At 46.0% G+C, this 22,191-nt stretch overlaps 1 protein-coding gene across 1 annotated transcript in view; it reads left to right on the top strand.

Moving 5' to 3' along the window:
- HSD17B4 (hydroxysteroid 17-beta dehydrogenase 4) overlaps nucleotides 1-22,191 on the top strand; it is a 1,724,715-nt gene that overhangs the window by 185,106 nt on the left and 1,517,418 nt on the right. The window contains exon 4 of the mRNA XM_069625564.1: nucleotides 19,592-19,651. Coding sequence (XP_069481665.1) covers nucleotides 19,592-19,651 — 60 coding nt within the window. The remainder of the gene's footprint in view (nucleotides 1-19,591; nucleotides 19,652-22,191) is intronic.

Genomic DNA, 22,191 nt, shown 5'->3' on the forward strand with positions numbered 1-22,191 from the left:
GGCATCCTCCCCAATCCTTCACGCAGGAAGCCTACAGGGGTCACTCCCAGGCCTACGGTAGCGGAGGTCAGCGTCGCCATCGCCCACAGGGCACGGCGCCGGCATCCAAGCGAGCCTGAACCTGCCAATACGTCGGGCCCCCACTCGTGCACCCCAGTGCAAGGCCGGCTGACGAGGTTCGTCAGCGCGTGGAAGAAAACCATTGACAGATGGGTGCTGGATGCTCTCGCTCAGGGATATAAATTGGAGTTCCAACTGAGGTTCCCTCGTATTCCACTGGTTCCCCATCAGGAGCAGCACATCCCTCAGCTCCTAGAAGAAGTACGAGCCATGTTACGGAAAGGGGTGATAGAGCTTGTTCCCCAATGGCTCCGAGGCACCAGAGTCTATTCCAGATACTTTCTGGTCCGAAAGAAGATAGGGGGTTTGAGACCCATCCTGGACCTACGCCGTCTGAACAAATACCTAAAGTCCCAAAAATTCAGGATGGTCACATTGCAACATGTGCTGGGTCAACTGGAGGAAGGGGATTGCCCCACGTTGTTGAACCAAGAGGATGCCTACTTCCATGTCCCCATCCAGAGGAAACCTCCAAAGTTCTGCGATTTGTGGTACAAGGCCAACACTACCAGTTCAAGGCCCTATTGTTCGACTTAGTCGTACCCCAAGGGCGTTTGCAAACTGCCTTGCCCCGGTGGTGGCCTATCCACGTCTGCAGGGCATACACGTGTACCCGTACCTGGACGATTGGCTAGTACGCGCCCGTTCCCGGGCGTTGGCTGCTGAGCACACGAAGGAGACTGTCCGAAAGCTGACTGAGCTGGAGTTCTCCGTGAACTATCAGAAGTCCTGCTTAATGCCATCGCAGAACACGCTGTCCTCGGCGCCAGACTCAACACCATGGCTTGCCTGGCATCCCCCTCGGTGGAGAGGCTAGCAGCCATTCAAGGGAAGGTACAGCACTGGTCGTCGGCGAAGACGGCCACGGTTCGGGCCATCAAGTCATTGCTGGGCATCATGTCGTCCTGCATCAACCTTGTCCATCTCTGCAGGTTGCAAATGCGACCCCTACAGGAATTCTTGGATGCACGTTGTGGATACAAGTGTCCAGGATATTAGCAGACAAGATCCCCTTCACGAGGAGCTCTGGCGGGCGATAGAGTGGTGGGGCATACGCACCCACCTCGCCCAGAGTATGGGATTTCAAACCTCGCCATAGCAGGAGACAGTCACCTCTCTGGAAGGTTGTGGAGTGTACACCGGACAACTACACGCCAGAGGTCTGTGGCTTCCATGGAAGAAGGATCTACACTTCAACATCCTGGAGCTACGGCCAGTGTTCAGGGCCCTCCAGTCTTTCCTGCCATCTCTGAGAGGCAAGGTGGTGAGGATCTTCACGGACAACACCATCACCATGTTTTACGTCAGGAAGCAAGGGGGCACCCAATCCCCAGCGCTCTCCAAGGAAGTTCAGGGCTTGTAGCATTGGGCCATCGGACAAGGGATGTTCCTCGTCCCGTTCCACCTGGCAGGCTTCTAGAACACTGCTGCCGACTCCCTCAGCAGGGAACTGCACTCCTGCCACGAGTGGGAACTTCATCAGGATCAGTTGGACCGTCTGTTCGTCAAATGGCGCAGACCCCCGATCGACCTTTTCGCCACAGCGTCAAACTCAAAATGCCAGATGTTTGCCAGCAGATTCCACCAACCGAGGAGCATGGGGTGACACATTCTCCTTCCTGTGAGAAGGTCAGTTTCTGAACCCTTTTCCCCCGTTTCCTCTCCTGCTACGTGTGATCAACACACTAAGGGCAAGATGATACTCATCGCCCTGTGGCCGAGGCAGAATTGGTATCCAGACCTACTCGGCCTGTCAGTGACTCCTCCCGTCAAGTTGCTGGTACTTCCGGACCTGCGCACCAGGGAGAAAGCTGCAATTCTTCATCATGACCCAGGATCTCTGAACATGAAGGCATGGCTCCTGCAGCTTTAGCTTTTGGATGTTATGCGCTGCCAGCGGACTGCAGGTAGGTACTTGCCAAAGCCAGGGCAAAGTGCTACGGCTAAAGGTGGAAGCCTCTTTGTACGTGGCGCTGGCCGCAGAAGATTACCCCTCTGAGGGTCTCTGCCACACAGCTTCTTCCATACTTCCTTGGCCAAGGCTGGTCTGGCTCGCGCATCCATCAAGGTACACCTGGCAGCCATCTCATGCTACACTCGATCCCCGGGAAAATCCTCATTGTGGTCCCACAGACCCGTCAAGGAGTTTCTCAAGGGGCACTGTTGATCTTTCCCGCTGATGAAGGCGCCTGCCCCGGCATGGGAACTCAATGTAGTCCTGACCAGATTCATGGTGGCACCTTTCGACCCTATGCATCAAGCCCTCCTCAAGTTTCTCTCGTGAAAGATGACGTTCCATACTGATTATTTATTGTTTGCTTGTTAGGTGCTTATACAATAAGAAAATGCCGTTTCAAAGCGCCTTTGTGGCCATCCCCTCAGCCAGACGAGTGGGCGAGATCCAGGCCCTGTCTTGCAAGCAGCCATATCTGACTTTCCATGAATCGAGGGTGGTGCTACATACGCACCCCACATTCATGCCGACGGTCCTGTCGGAATTCCACCTCAACGAACCTTTGGCATTGCCCGTTTTCTTTACAAACCCTTAGCCTGCGGAGAGGACCTTGCATTCGCTGGACGTTGCTCATGCCTTGAAATTCTACATGGCACGCACTAAGAGTTTTCGAAAGACTTCTCTATTGTTTGTGAACTTTGGGCCTATGACTCATGGGAATGCCTTGTCCAAGCCTTCCATCTCAAGATGGCTCTCCGGCTGCATCATGCACTGTCATTGGCTGGCTAACCATCCTCTGCTGGGCCATTCGAGAGTCCACACTACCAGAGCGATCGCTGTGACTACAGTGTTCCTTTCTCATGTGCCCCTGCTCGACATCTGCAGGGCTGCGACGTGGAGGTCCACGCATACCGTCACAAGGTTCTACTGCATCGATGGGGATTACAGGGAGGAGTCCAGAGTCGGCCAGGCAGTGCTACCCAACCTGTTCACTTGAGGTGAGTCTGTGGGATATTTTGACCCATCCAAGTGTGCCCCACTGCCTCCATTTACAAATGGGGAAAGAAACCGCCAAAAATGGATGCTCTAACCCCTGTGTGTGCAAAAATCTGCAAAACTGCGTTGGGGTCACAACCACAAAAGGCTGCACACCCTGCCACACATGGTCAAGGGGGGGGGGGTGAAGACAGAATTCTGTTACATTCAACATGGAGAAAGGCACCAGAATTGTCCTGAAAATTGAAAATGCCTTCTAAAATGTAGCTTTGCAACCTTCAAAGTGCTGTTTTGGCGCTAGATCCATTTATTTTCCAGTGAATCCTTGAGAGTAAAAGGGTTACAGATCATCCAGTGTGGCTCAGAGGAGCCGGGCCTCATTGACTAACAGCAGCTAAGAAATGTATCTCATGAAAAACCAGCCCAACATTTGTTTTCAGTTTCACAGGAAAAATGCGGCTAAAATGGCAACATGTAACAAAGTCAACTGTGCAGGCAGAAACTCCAAACAAAAGGCTGGATACATATATCCAGACTGCAAGCAAATCCCAGAACTTCAGGAAAGAACTGGTGCTGAATAAAATGTGTATGCTGCAGAGGAAAATCTGATTTAAAGGACTCCGTTAAAATGTGATAAAGGGGAACTAACGGCAGACAAAAAGCCCAATAGGTGCCCAGCGCTTGCACACCAACCAATCCATACAAAAGGGACTAAAAGCTGCAGGTTTAGATGTAGGGGTGGGTATACTGCCTATATTAGCCACTGTAGAGAAAGATCATACACAAGGAATTCCAAATACACTGTGCCACAAAAAGTCCAAGTTTAGGGTTGCAATGTTGCATTTAATTGTACACAGGAAGTCAGCCTGACACGTGTTTCGAGCTATCCAGCTCTTCTTCCGAGGGCTTTTGAGAGTGCGACCCTTGCTGAAAGTAAAGCTGGGGTTAAGATCAATCCAATTTGCAATGTTTTTGTCCAGATGCAGTAAATGCCAGTGTTTTCTGAAATTGTTATACACTTTGGAAACTGTCTGCATTGTATCTGGTAATAAGGCAAATTTTCTGAATAGATGTGGTACGTGGTCGAGGTACCTCTCTCTTTAGCAATTGAACAGCTTTCTCAACCTTGTTGATAATATGCTTTTTGTAACACCTTGCTTTGAATTTGGATTTGATGCAGGCGCTTTCTGACTCAAAATCAGTAGTTTCGGTACAGTTCCTCCTGGCACATATATACTCCCCCTTCGGGATAGTCTGAATTACTTGTCTCTTATGACAGCTCTCCGCATGGAGAATTGCATTGACCGAAGTGCTTTTGCGAAACGTTTTGGTCATAAATCCACTCACAGAGGTTGAAATAGTCACATTTAAAAAATCGATATGCTTTTGGCTATATGCATGGGTAAATTGGATTCCCCATTTGTTACTGTTAAGGAAACCTACAAACCGAGTCAGATCAGCCTCTGTACCAGTCCAGGTCATCAAGACATCATCTATAAATTTTTTCCATAGGTGAATAAAATGCATGAATTACGAATTACTGAATACAAATTCCTGCTCAAAATGGTGCATGAATGAATGAATTGGCCAGCGCCGGGGCAAAGCTTGCACCCATTGCGATGCCAATAAGTTGTTTGTAATAAATATTGGCAAAAAGAAAAACATTGTTCTGTAAAGTAAATAATAACAATTCCTTTATCATTTCTATGTGCTCATAGGATGCAGATGATTGTCGAAAAATGTAATTTATACTAGCTATGGCTTTATGATGATCAATAGATGTGAAAAGTGCCCTTACGTCTAAAGTTACTAGCCAGCAATAAGTGCAAGAATCCAGTTTATCAAGTATTTCCAAAATATGCATGGTGTCCCTGCTATAGATAGGTGTTTTCAGTACAACAGGTGGTAAGCATTCATTAATATATACTGAAATAGGTTCCAGTATTCCACCTCCTCCACTCACAATAGGTCTACCCTCCGATATGTCCTAAACACGTTTGTGTATTTTGGGTAGAAAATATGCCGTAGGCATAGTTGGAACGTCCACTAATAAGAATTCCTTTTCCACATCTGTCAATATGCCTTCCTTGTGCCATTTTTTGAATTAATTGATTGGCCAAGGTTTTAATCTGGTTCAAAGGATTAGAAGGAAGTGCCAAATAGCAGCCGCCCGTGTTAATGTGCCTAAGGCCCATGGTGCTTTGTCCATCACTACCACATTTCCCCCCTTGTCTACCTCCTTTATGATTAATTCTGGGTTATCAGCGAGGTTCCGCATAGCAAGATATTCCGCTTTAGAAAATGTTTACTTGTGCTTAGGGGGGGGTGTGCTTGTGAGTTAATCAGCCAGTCAATGAATAGCCTTAATAACAGCCTGATGAAAAGTATTAACAACATTATCATTAGGAAAGATAGGAATACATTTGGATTTCTTGTGAAGGTCTTTTATTTTACGATATTCAAATCTGATATTTCGGATAATTCAACTCTGCTTTTGAGTCAGAAAGCACTGCATCAAATCCAGATTCAAAGAAAGGTTTACAAAAACCGTATTATCAACAAGGTTGAGAAAGCTGTTCAATTGCAAAAGAGAGAGGACTTACTAGTACCTCGACCACGTACCACATCTATTTAGAAAATTCTCCTTATTACCAGATACAATGCAGACAGTTCCAAAGTGTATAACATTGTCAGAAAACACTGGCATTTACTGCATCTGGACAAAGACATTGCAAATTGGATTGATCTTAACCCCAGCTTTACTTTCAGCAAGGGTCGCACTCTCAAAAACCCTCGGAAGAAGAGCTGGATAGCTCGAAACACGTGTCGGGCTGACTTCCTGTGTATAAGTAAATGCAAGATTGCAACTCTAAACTTGGACTTTTTGTGGCACAGTGTATTTGGAATTCCTTCGGTATGATCCTTTTAAATGTGCTTTTTCCCTGAAGAAAGTGCAAAATCGCATGTTTAAAAGCATGTTTTGTTGAAAAGCCTAATTCTGTAAGAAATGTCAAAGGATTGCTAAATGTCAAAATCCACCTATAAACTATGTCATTTTAAATGTTTAATGAAAGATGTAGGTAACTTTTAAAGTTAAAACCCAGTCCTGAGTTAATTAACTATTTAATTCTGATCTGACCACCTCAGCCTGGGAATGGGTGACACCTCACTGGCAGGAAAGGACTAATTGCTGCTGGGAGGTTTTTGCATACTCATGACAAAGAACTCCGACTTTTGTCTGGGCCCCAGACAAAGACAGTGGCAGGCTTGAACACTCATCCCCACTGGGGAGGGGCAGGAAACTTCCCTCTCAAGAAAGAGGACCTCCACCCTGATCAAAGGAATTTGACAGCTTTTAACATTGCCACAAGGAGGATAAATCTAAAAGTTGGTTGTTGTAAATCTAATTTTATGCTCTTTCTTTGAAGACGTGATTGAACCCTGTACTGCAAAAGGAACTAAAGTTATACAAAAAACACTAATTGCACAAAGACTATTAATTTTGCAAACCTAAGATTGTATACCCTTGTTCTAGGGGTGATTGCACAGATATGTACCGAATTAGGAATTGTTAGACCAAATCTTTATGATTAAAATTGACAAAATTCCACAGAAAGACAAAACCAGCTCTCACTGACGTCGGAGTTGGATGTAAATATATGTCATGATCACTGCTTCCAAGGAGTCGGGACCAGCCCAACGTCCTTGGAAGCAGGCCCCTAACCCTGATCCTAGGCACCAGCCGGTCCCCACAGGGACCTTTTGCACCTTGTCCTGGCGCCGGTGGCACCAGGCTCATCAGAAGCATCGGTCCCGGCACTGGAAGCGCCGGGCTCATCATTGGTGTGAAGGTGCTTGGGTGGACTTACCTGTGGCAGACCATGCTGCTTACTTACCAGACTCTTAGAAGTCCTCGGTGAACTGGGACTACTTTCTTACCTGGGTGGGGCAGCTCCACTCCCTGGATACAGCACTGGAACTCTTCTGGAAGCAGGAACTCTTTTCTTACCTAGGCGGTGTAGTGGAAAGAGACGCCTCATCACTCCTAGGCTATTTAAACCACACCCGATTGATGAAATGTGCTTCGCGTTATTCTGCATCTGCAGCAGAACGCTCACCGAGTCTGTTCCAGCCTTTCTTCTTTGGATCCTGAACCTGCAAGAATTATACTTACCATTCCTGTACCCGATCAACATCAGCACCTGCAAAAGACCAGAAACAACAGGTTAGCAGAACGAACTTTAACACGCAGTGTTTACTTACCTGATCCATCGGCAGCGGCCGTGTCTCATGCTGCACCTTCGCCTGCAAAGATAAACAGCATTATCATACTTACTGGCACGCTGTGCATTCCGGCTTCTTCACGCTGCATCTTCACCTGCAAAGATAAACAGCATTATTCTACTTACCGGCACGCTGTGCATTCCGGATTCTTCACGCTGCATCTTCACCTGCAAAGATAAACAGCATTATTCTACTTACCGGCACGCTGTGCATTCCGGATTCTTCACGCTGCATCTTCATAGACCACAGCAGTGTTACACTTACCGGCACGCGGCGAATTCCGGATTTCTTCATTCTGCATCGTCGCCTGCAAAGACAAAGAAAGAGACAGTAAGAGCGCTTGCCATACTTACGCAATTCCAGGCGCTTCACCGCCACGCATAAAAAGACTATAAAGAGTAAAGGTGTCCAGAAACTTACCGGTCGTGCAGACAACGACGGTACCCATCCTCTGAAGTCAAGAGGCCAACGTTTCACCAGTGAAGGAACTGGCAACGGCACCCTGCACTAGACGCAGATGGAGAGCCCAGCATTCACCTATCTAAGGTGAGCACGTTGACCTGGGAGGGGGGCTCAACAGTCAGGCTGAGAGGAGAGAGATAGGGACATTCACAACCCAGACCTTTAACCCCCATATTATTTCACCTGCAGAAACCTCACCCTTCGAGTCCGACACACAGTGCGGAGAGGTTCGACCCCAGAAGCCAACCGAATCCTGCACGTCACGTTTCGTGTTACAGACACCTTCCTGCCAAGACCCGCGCCTCCGTGGGAATCAGGTGAGCGTTACAGAACGCGAAGCCCACCACAAAACTCCTACCCAGGCGCAATGGAAACCTCAGATACTGATCAACTAGCCCAGTTGCTTGGGGAATTAAGAGCAGAAGTACATGCAGCTCGCCAGGAAACGAGCTCTCTAAGAAGAGAACTGATAATTTCTAAGGAGCGAACAGAGGACCTTGCTAGGCAGTTGTTACAAACGCAGGCAGGACAGACACCTTTGCCCGTTCCAGGAGGGAGTTATCCTTCTGCATCAGCTTCAAATCCAGTGCAAATCAATCTGCCCGGTAATGTGCCCTTGGCTTCGCCCGAACGCTTTGCTGGTGATCCAAAGAAATTCGCAGTGTTCATCAACCAGTGCCGCCTGCACTTCTTATGTCGACCAGCTGCATTTCCAACAGACCAGGCCAAGGTGGCTTTCGTGCTTTCTTATCTCAGTGGCAGCGCTGCAGATTGGTCGATCCCTTTAGTCACCCAGGATGATCCGGTTTTACACGATTTTCAAGCCTTCCAGTCCAGCATGGAGAAACTGTTCGCAAGACATGCACAAGGGCAGGCCTTGGACAATGAACTTCTCTCATTACGACAGGGTAACCAAGACCTCTTGACTTATATAGCCTCTTTCAATAGACTCATAGTGGAAACACAATGGCCCGAGGACAAGAGAATAACGCTTTTCTACAGAGGCCTGCGTGGAGAGCTCAAGGATGTGCTAGCGCAAGTTGTGAATCCTCCACAAGAATGTTCGGACTATATTGACTTAGTTGTCCAACTGGACCATAGACTACAGAACAGGAAGGCAGATCGTTCCAGATTTGATACCCGAGTGTTTTCTAAACCACAGACCTCGAATAAGGCAGCTGACACTGTGGAACCCATGCAAATAGGGGGCATGAGAGGACCTTTAACCCAGAAAGAGCGGGAAAGAAGAAGGCAGCTGCAATTATGCCTCTATTGCAGTAATTCAGGACACTTTCTTCGGGACTGTCCCGTGAAACCAGCTAAGAAGACTGTAGGAGCCGCGGATACCTGTACCACAAATTCTGAGCAGGGAAACGACCTCGCCCGACAAGAGTAGAGGTCCTCTTGCCGAGCGTTAAGATCTGTCCCGTGACCTCGCATTTCGTGATACCCATGGTCCTCATTAGACCTGAACGTCCGGATCGTTTGCATGCAATTGAAGCTTACATTGACAGCGGAGCAATCGGTAACTATGTGGACCGTGAAATGGTATCAAGGATGAATCTACCCCTTGTCCCTAAGGCAGTAAAAGACGTCATCACTACTGTGGATGGCACGGAGATAGCCTCCGGACCAGTAACGCATGCCACCCAAGAAGTGACGTTGTTGAGTCACAATGGACACCGGGAGAGAATAGTGTTCGATGTAATCAAGGCCCCTCAGTTCCAGATCATTCTGGGAATCCCTTGGTTAGAGAAGCACAATCCTCAGATTGATTGGCGAGCAAAGACGGTTCAGTTTCCAGAGTGTTCTACCACTTGTTATCCTCGACCTGATGTTTCATTAGCGGCGATCTCTTCTGAGGAGATTCTCAAATTACCTCCCGAATACCAGGAGTTCCAAGACGTCTTCCAGAAGGATCAAGCTAACACTCTACCTCCTCATCGGTCTTACGACTGTCAAATAGATCTGATACCTGGAACAACTCCTCCTTGCAGCAGGATCTATGCCCTCACCGAGCCAGAGAACCTTCACCTCAGACAGTACCTGGACCAATACCTAGCTAACGGGTTTATCCGTCCTTCAAAATCTCCAGCTTCATCGGCTTTGTTCTTCGTTCCGAAAAAGGAAGGAGACCTTAGGACTTGCATAGATTACCGCGCCCTGAATCAGATCACTGTTAAAAACAGATACCCGTTACCTTTGATCCCTGAACTCCTGGACCAAGTCAAAGATGCATGTATATACACAAAGCTGGATCTCAGAGGAGCCTACCACTTGGTACGGATCAAAGAGGGCGATGAATGGAAAACGGCCTTCCGCACCAAGTACGGGCTATTCGAATATCAAGTGATGCCCTTTGGACTGTGTAATGCTCCTGCTGCTTTCCAATATTTTATGAACGATGTCCTTAGAGAGCTCGTTGACGTATGTGTAGTTGTCTACATTGACGACATCCTCGTATATTCATCATCTGAAGAAGAACATCAGAGACACGTTAAAAAGGTTCTCGAGAGATTGCGTCAACATAGTCTTTTTGCTAAGCTTGAGAAATGCGTTTTCAACGCAACGGAAGTCGAGTTCCTGGGATTCATATTGTCACCTAACGGAGTCCATATGGATTCAAAGAAAGTTGATGCAATTATCAAGTGGCCATCACCAACCTCTGTAAAAGGAGTTCAAAGCATGTTAGGATTCGCTAACTTTTACCGCAGATTCATTCCTGAATTTTCCCGGATAGTCCAGCCCATCACCGCTCTGTTGAAAAAGAACAAACGTTTTGAGTGGTCTTCTGAAGCGGAACAAGCTTTTCAAGACTTAAAAGCTAAATTCATTTCTGCACCTGTTTTAAAACATCCTCGCCCAGAACTTCCTTACATCATGGAAACGGATGCTTCTAGTCTTGCTATGGGAGCGGTGTTATCACAAAGAGATTCGGTCACAAACCAACTACATCCGGTTGCCTTTTGGTCCCGCAAGTTTTCGCCTCCTGAGATCAACTATTCAATTACAGACAAGGAACTTTTGGCCATCAGATCGGCCTTTAAAGCCTGGCGGCATTATCTTCTTGGAGCCAGACACACAGTTACCGTAATGACTGACCACCGCAATTTACAATATCTAAAGACAGCCAAAGCTCAGTCTTCCAGACAGCTTCGCTGGGCTCTGTTCCTAGCAGAATTTGACTTTATAATTACTTATCGACCAGGTAGTAAGAACGGAAAGGCGGATGCCCTCTCCCGGATGGGAGTAGATGAACATTTGATCAATCCAGATCCAATACCCATAATCCCAGAACAAAGGATTTTGGGTTTGGTCAGCACTCAATCTTTTGAAGACATCAAGACCACGGTGAAATCGCTCCTAACTCCGACCGATTTGCAGGACTGGCAATTAAAGGGAAAGGAATTCTCAGTAGATCAAGACCTACCATATTTCCGAGGACGATTGCACTTGCCCTGTGAGAAACTACAAAAACAAGTAATCTCCGGTTATCATGATTCTCTAATGGAGGGGCACCCTGGCATTACCAAAACCATGGAAAAGATTAAAAGACATTTCTGGTGGCCATCGTGGAAAAGGGATATTAGAGACTTTGTAATCTCCTGCGGTGTGTGTGCCCAGAATAAAAGTCAAAAGCAAAAACCAGCCGGCCTATTACAGCCACTTGACATTCCTCCCTGTTCATGGCATACCCTGTCCATGGATTTTATCACGGACTTACCTCCATGCTTGGGATATACTACCATCTTAGTAGTCGTGGATCTATTCTCGAAAATGGCTCACTTCATACCCTTGAAGGGTCTGCCTTCAGCCTCAGTATTGGCCCGGGAATTCTTGGCAAACATCGTTCGCTTACACGGTTTTCCTTCGGTTTTAGTCTCTGATAGGGGAAGTCAATTCATCTCCCACTTCTGGCGCAGTTGCTGTCGTCTAGCCCAAGTTGATGTAAGACTTTCGACCAGTCGCCATCCCCAAACTGACGGACAAACCGAAAGGACAAACCAGACATTAGAACAATATCTACGCTGCATGCTCATACAAACAGAAAAACCCTGGAAGGACATTCTTTGGATCGCTGAATACGCTTACAACAATTCGACTCATTCTGGAACCGGGAAGACTCCTTTTTTCCTATTATATGGACACCATCCTAGAACCTCCAACCTGGATCCTCCCCAAGAAATTGAACCACCTGCTGTGCATCACTTGCATTCGGAGATCACCTGTGCCTTTAAGGAAGCCACTGCCCATCTGCAAAGAGCTAAAGCTCAATTCAAAAAGGAAGCCGATCGGCACCGTAAAGAGGCCCCTCACTACGCTGTAGGAGATCAAGTCTGGTTATCCACTAAGCACCTGCCTTTAAAAGGACCCCGCACTTTCATCCCGAGATACCTTGGGCCCTACCTCATATCTGCCATAATTAATCCGGTGGCTGCCAAATTGGAATTACCTACGCATATGAAAATACATCCAGTATTCCATGTCTCCTTATTAAAACCAGTACAACCAGAAACCCGATTGACTAAACTCCCAGAACCCGTTTTGGTAGACGGAGAACTCGAATTCGAAGTGAAGAACATCCTAGACTCCAAAATTTCCAGGTCTAAATTATACTATCTGGTTGATTGGAAAGGATATGGTCCCCAGGAAAGGTCTTGGGAACCCTCAGAACATGTCCACGCACCTCGTCTGGTCAAGAGATTCCATCTGAATCACCCCGACAAGCCAAAGCCCCCGGGAAAGACACACTTAGGAGGGGCCTTGAGGGGGGATACTGTCATGATCACTGCTTCCAAGGAGTCAGGACCAGCCCAACGTCCTTGGAAGCAGGCCCCTAACCCTGATACTAGGCACCAGCCGGTCCCCACAGGGACCTTTTGGACCTTGTCCTGGCGCCGGTGGCACCAGGCTCATCAGAAGCATCGGTCCCGGCACTGGAAGCGCCAGGCTCATCATTGGTGTGAAGGTGCTTGGGTGGACTTACCTGTGGCAGACCATGCTGCTTACTTACCAGACTCTTAGAAGTCCTCGGTGAACTGGGACTACTTTCTTACCTGGGTGGGGCAGCTCCACTCCCTGGATACAGCACTGGAACTCTTCTGGAAGCAGGAACTCTTTTCTTACCTAGGCGGGGTAGTGGAAGGAGACGCCTCATCACTCCTAGGCTATTTAAACCACACCCGATTGATTAAATGTGCTTCGCGTTATTCTGCATCTGCAGCAGAACGCTCACCGAGTCTGTTCCAGCCTTTCTTCTTTGGATCCTGAACCTGCAAGAATTATACTTACCATTCCTGTACCCGATCAACATCAGCACCTGCAAAAGACCAGAAACAACAGGTTAGCAGAACGAACTTTAACACGCAGTGTTTACTTACCTGATCCATCGGCAGCGGCCGTGTCTCATGCTGCACCTTCGCCTGCAAAGATAAACAGCATTATCATACTTACTGGCACGCTGTGCATTCCGGCTTCTTCACGCTGCATCTTCACCTGCAAAGATAAACAGCATTATTCTACTTACCGGCACGCTGTGCATTCCGGATTCTTCACGCTGCATCTTCATAGACCACAGCAGTGTTACACTTACCGGCACGCGGCGAATTCCGGATTTCTTCATTCTGCATCGTCGCCTGCAAAGACAAAGAAAGAGACAGTAAGAGCGCTTGCCATACTTACGCAATTCCAGGCGCTTCACCGCCACGCATAAAAAGACTATAAAGAGTAAAGGTGTCCAGAAACTTACCGGTCGTGCAGACAACGACGGTACCCATCCTCTGAAGTCAAGAGGCCAACGTTTCACCAGTGAAGGAACTGGCAACGGCACCCTGCACTAGACGCAGATGGAGAGCCCAGCATTCACCTATCTAAGGTGAGCACGTTGACCTGGGAGGGGGGCTCAACAGTCAGGCTGAGAGGAGAGAGATAGGGACATTCACAACCCAGACCTTTAACCCCCATATTATTTCACCTGCAGAAACCTCACCCTTCGAGTCCGACACACAGTGCGGAGAGGTTCGACCCCAGAAGCCAACCGAATCCTGCACATCACGTTTCGTGTTACAGACACCTTCCTGCCAAGACCCGCGCCTCTGTGGGAATCAGGTGAGCGTTACAATATAACCCACAAAATATGTAATGAATGAGTCCGATTTTATTAGAGGGCATCATTGTAGAAATGTGTATTTATGGGAAAGTTAAATTTTGGTTCAAATAACTGTGGGAGTTCCTGTCATGATTCCTGCCCCTCATGTACCCAGCCCTCCAAGATGTCAGGCTGGAGCCAGGCCACGATCATCTACATGGCCCTCAAGGGCCTCTCCATCCCTCCAAAGACCCACTTGGAGTCAGACTTGGCGCTTGTGGCACCAGACTCACCCACTCCCATAGGATAACATTGGGGATTGGGCTTGTAGTGCATTGATGGGGACAAGATGGATGACCCCACATATTTCGGTTCCCAGAACTGCATGTGCAGTCTAGTCTTTTGGGTGTGGTTCAGCCCAGAAACACCTGGGACAGCCAGAGACTATTTAAGCCACGCCCAGGCTGAGAAACATGCTTTGTGTTTTCTGCACCTGCAGCGTGACACTCGCCATGTTCGGATCGGTCTCCAGTAGGCCTGCATCTTTCTTCTGCGCTCAGCTCCTGCAAGAACAAGAACACTGTTAGGAACAGCCTTGCCTTGCGGCACTTCTGCCCATCATTCATCGCTCGTTCTGTTCTGCGGGCATCTTCGGCGGTGTCATTCCCATCCCAGCATGCCGCTTCCTAAGGAAAAGGGAAAAGAACAGAAAAAAGGCATTAGTAAGCATTCAGCAAATCTTTGCTTATTTTTAAAGACTGTACGAGCTTCAAACGCTTACCTGAATCCCAGCCGCTCTGGGGGAACTCTGTCTCCGGAACTTCTCATCCATCTGCAAGAGGGAAAAGACACTCCAGCTTAGCGTGGAAACATCTAGAGGCGCTGCATACCGCGCTTACTCACTGCATTTCTTCTTCATAACCGGCATCCACGCTGAAAACGTTGCGGCACCTAAAAGACACAGAAAAAGAACTCAGTTCAATACAAATACGAAAGGGTCGTATCGCGCTCTCACTCACCTTCAACGCTACTCATCTCAGCAGCACGTCACTATCCCCGCATGCCGGCCATCATCTAAGGAAGGAAAGGAACAAAGTTAGAGAACTGTTCAAAAGACTTATTATACTTACCTGTCTGACTCTTGCCAGTGAAGTAACTAGACAGCAACGAGCCTGCATCAATCAACGTGCCCCTGCGCTGAAAGCAGGACGGAGAGCACACTTTCCAAGAAAACAAGGTGAGCTGTGGATCAAAGGGAAGGGTTGGACCCCGGGGAAGAAGGGGTTCAAGCACACAGACAATAGGGAGTTAAACTCTACCAATCCTGTGTTTCAGGCCCAGTCTCCAGTCGAGTAGACTCCAGGGAAGGGTTTGAGGTCGTAAGAGGTCAGAACAGGCTGAGTGACGTCCCCGTGGATACCAGGTGAGCGTTACAGTTCCCAAGTCATTTCATAAGATATGACAGCCTTTCTGTCTTCCAACCAGGAAAAGGCAAGTGCCTTTGACCTATCACGGCATTGTGGGTGTGGATTGTAAGTCTGCCCCTACCATAAACTTAGCGGTGTCACTTGGCATGATAAATATGGGAACCTCACAACACACAGGACACACTGATTCCTGACTACATCATGATTTCCGCGCAGCGCTTTGTTCCTGACTTCTGCATCCTGTTCCAGGATTCTTCATCTTGTACTGATCCAGAATACTTTGCAACCAGGCCTCAGCATTTGCTAAACTCTTCAGCTAGGCCCAAATCCTGAACCATCCCCCTTAAGGGAAATAATTCTGATCCAGTCTGGCTTGCTACCATTCAAGTTTGCCTGCTGAAACTCGCCATCCCGCTGATCTACAGTGTCCAGTGACCAGAAGGGCCAATCTGACCCAGTCTGAGGTGCCAGTCCAATTGACCAGAGCTGCCCATCTGACCATCCCGCCAGAAGTGCCATGCTGCCTGTAGACCCGATCCTTGATGACCAGAACCTGACGGTCCAAATCTTAATTTACAGTGGACTATAGGTGTAAATAGTAATCCTAGTAAACCATAGCATATCTTGTCTTACCTTGTCCTGTCCCCATCTCTCAACCTATCCCATATTTAACCTGAGAACCTTCATTAGTGTCAGAACCATTCTTACAACCCTGTTTGTAATCCCCAGTGTTAGCGCTGATTTTCTCTCATTTGTTTTACTAGACCTTAAGCCATTAGTGATTTGGATTAAAGAAAGTAATTCCCATAAAAGAGAAACTGAGTATCTGCCATATGAAGGGTTACAAGCGGCCGTGCGTAACCATGGAGATTCCCGGGTGGCATTCTTCTTTTTCTTAGGCAGTAATATAGTTTAAATAAAACCAACCTGTTATCTTTAAAACCGTTTTTCTCTGTTCTGTTTTCAAAAACGCCTCTCAATCAAACTTGCATAACTTCTTCAATTTTATAGCTAGAGACTTAAATTCAGTTCTGAGTTAAACCTAAGATCATTCGCGACATCCCTACCTTATAACCGCACCCCGAAGCAGTGTATTTGACCTGTTTTTATTAAAAATCACACAGTGAAAATTAGGCGCAAATTCACAATTTTGAAAAAAAATTCCAAGTTTGTTTTCCCATTCAAAGTATTCCCAACTTCCATTTTGATTTAAAGTGTGTACCGTCGCTCATATTGTAGCTTATGTTTGCTAGGACCTGTTCAGTGTTGTTCTCTTAGGAATTTATATCAATTTAAGGATTTTTGCATACTTTTCATTGTTTCACAAAGCCATTTTCAACTGTCGTTTTAAAAGTGTAAAAGTTCCAAAAACGTTTTCTCTCTTGTTTGGTTAGGGAAGATTGCATTCAAACCTTAAACACTGTTCTTCATTCCAAAATACCTGCTGCTTACTTACATCTGTGTAGAATTGCTCAGTTGTGAATTGAGAACTTTGAAGGGGGAAATCTTAATTTAAACGCTATCTTTTCACAAGCCAAAACTGTTCTTTTCTCTGTGTTTTATCTTCTGTGCTGCTCAAAAGTGAATTCAATTGCCTTACTTATTTTCTGATTTGTATTGTCACCATATTGGTGATTGCTGCCCCATATATATTAAAATTTGCATTTGATTTGAATCTTAAATTAATATTTACCTTTACCCACTAGCCTGAGTCCTGGTTCATTGTGACCTGGGGGGTATTTTGAGAAGGGTGTGATATGAGTGGTATATTACTCAGAATATTGAACCTATAGACACAATAAAGTATTTCATTTGTGCATTACATGCTAGGCGAGACCCAGGTGTATTGCCTGATTGAAATCCTTAACAAGTCTGTTCCAGGGGTAAGTGTTAATTGCTTCTGTTGAGCCTTGCCACCTCTCGTGGTTGTGTAATGTGTACTGCTCTGTAATTGTTGTTCATGAGCATGTGAATCCATGCCAGACCCATGCTGAAGAACAATAGTTACAGGTAAGTAACTTAAACCTTATTGGACGTGGGATATTAAGTAACAAATCCTCACTTCCATGACATAACTCGTAATCTGGGCCCTGCCCTATCTTAAACCTACCTTGGCATTAAAATGGCCTCCCAAGATCAACAACTCTGGACTGGCTGTGATGGGATCCGTAAGCGTATCCATAATATAACAGAAGTCCATGAATGGTTGTTTACGATTGGTTTTGACTGGGCTACATTTCTGACATAAAAAGCAGGTCGGCAGGATTTTTTAACATTAAAAATTGAACAAAATCTGAATTTATAGGAACAATTTCAGCAAATGAGGCAAACACATACTTAACCAAAATAGCAAGACCACCAGATAGGTGACCCTGAGATTTTTTTGATGCCATAATCTGAAATGTGCCATAACCGTCCAGGGCGATCTCTGCATTTGACCAAGTTTCTTGAAGTAGAATTATGTCATACTGAGCAATTTAGAAGTAATGTTTGGATTGTCAAAATTTAATTTGCATCCGGCAGCGTTCCACAAAATAAAATGAAGAGATCCAGGTGGGTTGGTGGATTACAGAGTTGATAGACACCCACGGTATCAGGGGTTCGGGACATGAAATTGGGAGTCAGTCAATTTCTTCAAGAGAAGGCCAGACTTGAAACCTGTTCTCCAAGGGTGGTATTGCTAAATCAGGTAAGTAGTTATTATTGGTGTCCACAACTAAACGAGGCAGAGCCTTAGGGGCAAACGCCACAGATTGCTAAGACTCTTGTGGGAACATTGACAGATGTACTAGATTTTGTCTCACCCGTACCAAAGTTTGGTGTAGAGCAGGCAAGTGACCTAGTGTTGCACGCAAATAGAAAAAAACGGGTGCCACATTAATTTTGCTTGCAAGAAGTCTGAGGTTGAATTGGATGGCAAGGCATACTTTAGTAATAAGGGGTTAGCAAATGTAATGCCAATTCAGTCCCCCGCCAGTATTTCCCTGTTCTGGCCAATCCAAGTAGTTCATCTGCCCATTAAGACGTCTCTTGGATGAAGTTATGGCCCAACAATGTTAACATTTACCCAATGTAATATTTTGTTCTTTAATAATTATATAGTTTCTACAGCATTAACTGGTAGTGGATCCACTTGGACCAGAAACCAAAGGCAACACTTCCGGTGGAACGGAGAGTGAGAAGCACAGTTCGTTTTGTGGAGGTTTGGCGGTGATCACATATCCCTTACTTTGGACAGACAGAGGTGGTTTAGAATCAACATGCAGTTTGGCCGAAACAGATTACAAGTGAGCGGTTGACATGGTCTCGCAACAAGGAACTGACTGTGGAATTTCCAGAATGGACAAAACCTCCTTGGTCAATTTGGCTGCAAGCGTCCTTGTAAGGGTGTCCAGAATAACCATTGAATTCATTACAGCAGACTTGAAAACCTTTCTATATTCAGTTCGAGATTTAAGCAAATCTCCTAGTGCAACCACATCTTCCTTGAGGGCAAGCTGCCTACTGTCAGCCCTATTATTTTTTGAGGCTAACCACAACTTTGAGTTTTGACAAGTTGCCTGTCTGAAGAAATAATAGTATTTGTCATGGGAGTCGAGGAAGCACATACAGCATAAACAGAGTCTGGCAGTTGATTAGCCTGTAACATTGATTTAGAATGAACCACCAAGGAGGACCAGATGACAATTGCTTAGTTGAAGAGGAAGTTGTTCCGCATGGGAAAGCGCACCGACATATAAGTCCTTATTATCTTTTTCTTGACAACAATATTTCCAGCACTATTTGGTATATCCTCATATTTCAGCACTAGGATAAGAGAGAGGGACACGAAGGTGTGTAATGTCCGGACTACTTAACCAGTATTCTTTATTACTCTTATTCAAGCTTCCCTTCCTCACAGTCCTAATGCTTTCCTTCGGTGGGTGACATTTGGGGATTTCATTTCTTAGTGATTTCAGGGCAGAGCTGAGAGATGGCACTATTATTCCAAGCTGTAAGTAGGGGAGATGAGTGAACCTTTTTAATAGGAGTAAAATACCCAGTGAACATGAGTTAAAGACTTGCTGTGTTTCTCTGTCCATCCAAAATGTTAAATTTCTAGGGCACAGTTAGTGGTCCAAACACAAAATTCTTTGTAATTGTTACCTTTTGTATCATACAGTCTTCTCAATAACCAGATTTTTATAATGGTGGGAGCATAATTGTTCTTACAAAACATCAACATCTTTAATAGTGGCTTGTTTTTGTCTTCTGTTTTAGACTCTGTAGAGAATGGCGAAAAGGTTGTACAGACGGCGCTTGATGCTTTTGGAAAAATAGGTAATGTTTAAAAATCATATTTGTTCTTGCTTTCACAGCTTGTAATACAATATTCACAACTGATAGATGAAATCTTATGTTAGCAACTCTTGTCCCCCCCTTGGCGTCCACCTCATCCACTATCTATCTCTTTCTATCTTGTTAAAACCTCCCTCTTTACCTCTTAGCTCTCATCACCTCCTCCTTCCTTTTTCGCTCTGATGTTACCACCACCCCCTCCTTCTTGCCACTATTGCCACCTCACCTCTCTCCGTTTGGTCTTGCCAGTCTCTGCTTCTTCCATCACCCTTCATTTGCACCCAGGCAAGGGCGCTCAGACAATCGGGTGGGTGGGATCACAGTCAAGAACACTGTACTGCCTGCTGGACAGGAGCTATGTGATCCGGTCCTGGTGCTCCTTCTCAGCCGTGGCTGCTGCCAAAATAGCCATAGTCATTTAGTATGGTGGCAGCCATCTCTTTTTTTTAACAGGAGATTGGGCTCACGTAATATATGCTTAGACAGTCTCCAGATTAAAAAAAATAATGATTTGCACCACAGACGAACCAGGGTGTGAATAGAAAGTACCCCGCTTATCGGTGAGTACAGGCCGGTAATTGCCCTGAGTCCTCACCTGGTCAGGCTGGCAGGCCGCTACCGGCCCTGTATATCTCCCCCTTTCCCCCCTGCCCCTTAAGGCGGGATGATTGCTACCTTCTCCAATCCTCGTCCAGATGCAAAGCTCTTACAACCTGCTCTGAGAAACTGTGGTTGAGTGCTTTTATGCAGTCCTCACAGCCCCCCTGGATGGGACTTTTAGTGAGGGTTTGAACCTTTTGGCTTTAAATTGTATGAGGGCTAGGAGTGGTTGCGGTCTCTGATTCTACAAGAGGCTGCTTTGGGATCAAGGGGCTAAACCAAGCCTAATAACCAGCCTGTCCTGCGCTTCCAGTGTGTAAATTAAATTGTGGAAACAAATTGGGTAAGATGTTTATTTTCTTTGGGTCTCTCAGGATACGGTGGGTCTCTCAGAATACTGGGCCACAGTGAAATTTCAACTTTGTAACCCCAGCATTGGAGCATTTGGCCTTTGAACAATAGTTTTTCAAGTGGCACTCTGTTTGCCTCACTGCATGCATAATCCTCAATCCGAGTCCTTCACCTCCCCTGTAGTGGTGTTGATTCCTTGACTGTTGGGCAGCTCACCAATAGGAAAACCAGCACCCAGACTTCCAAATAACTAGTGCTCCTCAAGCAGCCTGCAAAGTGACCTCATTTTCTCAGCTCTTAAAGGCAAGAGATCCTTGGGAGAGTTTGGAGGGCTTGGTTGCTTCAAAGGATGATATTCTTTCCACTAAGATGACAAAAGGCATAAGCAGTACAAGTCCAAATTCATTAAATTTATTTCCTCTGCCTCCTCCACGCCAAACTCGAAATGTAAGCATGGACTACATGCTACCCACCCGTTATTCTCCAGATGGGTTCTGTATGTTGGACCATCTAGTGCAGGTAGCTGCATTTTCTTCAAGTTCTTTGATTGGTTGTGTGGAAAGGATTCTGAAAGGTCTCTAGCATTCTTTTCCAAGTTTTTCACAATGCAAATAAAAAAAAAGGCACTTAATATTGGACCTGTCGTACCGCAATCTTTTTTTATTTTTATTCCGACATGAAAAGTTCAAGATGATCACATACACGTAGATCTGGTGGGAGCAGTGGATACAGAGGACACATCATCATGTCCTTATTTGACTTCATCGCAGGCAGTTCATAAAGCTCTCCTTGATAGGTAAATCATTTCAGTACATAATCCTTCCCTATGGCCTCTTCTCAGATCTCCAAGTATTGACACAGCAAATTACCTGTGTGACCTCGCTTCTATCTCAGAGAAAAACACATCTACTCCTGTTTAGGTGATTGACTAGTATAGGCATGTCCATCTACCGTTTTCAGTGAAGCAGAACAAAGATTCCGGTTCAGAACCTAGGCTTCCTAGGTTACCTTTTCAACTCTCGATAGGATTTGGATGTTTGCTGTAAGGAACTCATGGTTGCAACAGTAAAGACAGACACAGGTGATCACAGTTCAAGGGTGTTTGTTTATTAAAATATATAAAGGGGTGATAAAAAAAAACACCTAATCTAAACCTAACTCTAAGATGGGAACAACCATCAAATAATAAGGCAGTCCTAGTGGCGTTTTATCAAATAAAAGGGCCGATACTGAAAAAAACGATTGGCAATCCTTACCGCTAAGTTACAAAATAGTGTGGGATAATGTTCACCAGAATAGAAAAGTGTCATGAAATGATAAATCAGGATAGTATAACGGGGTCTCCCTTCCCCACGTTTTTAGCACGGGACAAGGCGGGACTCTTGAGCACAACACACTCCTGGCCTTCTCCAGTACAAGCTTACAGTTTGTTTCCAAAATATCAGGACCTTCTGTGGCCAAGTCTCTTTTACACCAAGTCTCTTGCCTCAGATGGCCTGATGTGCTATAAACAACAAAACAAAAGTTCCTTTCAATCTTTTTGTGGAGTGATTTCCCTTCACCCATGTATC

This window comes from Ambystoma mexicanum, chromosome 6p, assembly GCF_040938575.1.
Source record: "Ambystoma mexicanum isolate Mex_15411 chromosome 6p, UKY_AmexF1_1, whole genome shotgun sequence".
NCBI lineage: Eukaryota > Metazoa > Chordata > Amphibia > Caudata > Ambystomatidae > Ambystoma > Ambystoma mexicanum.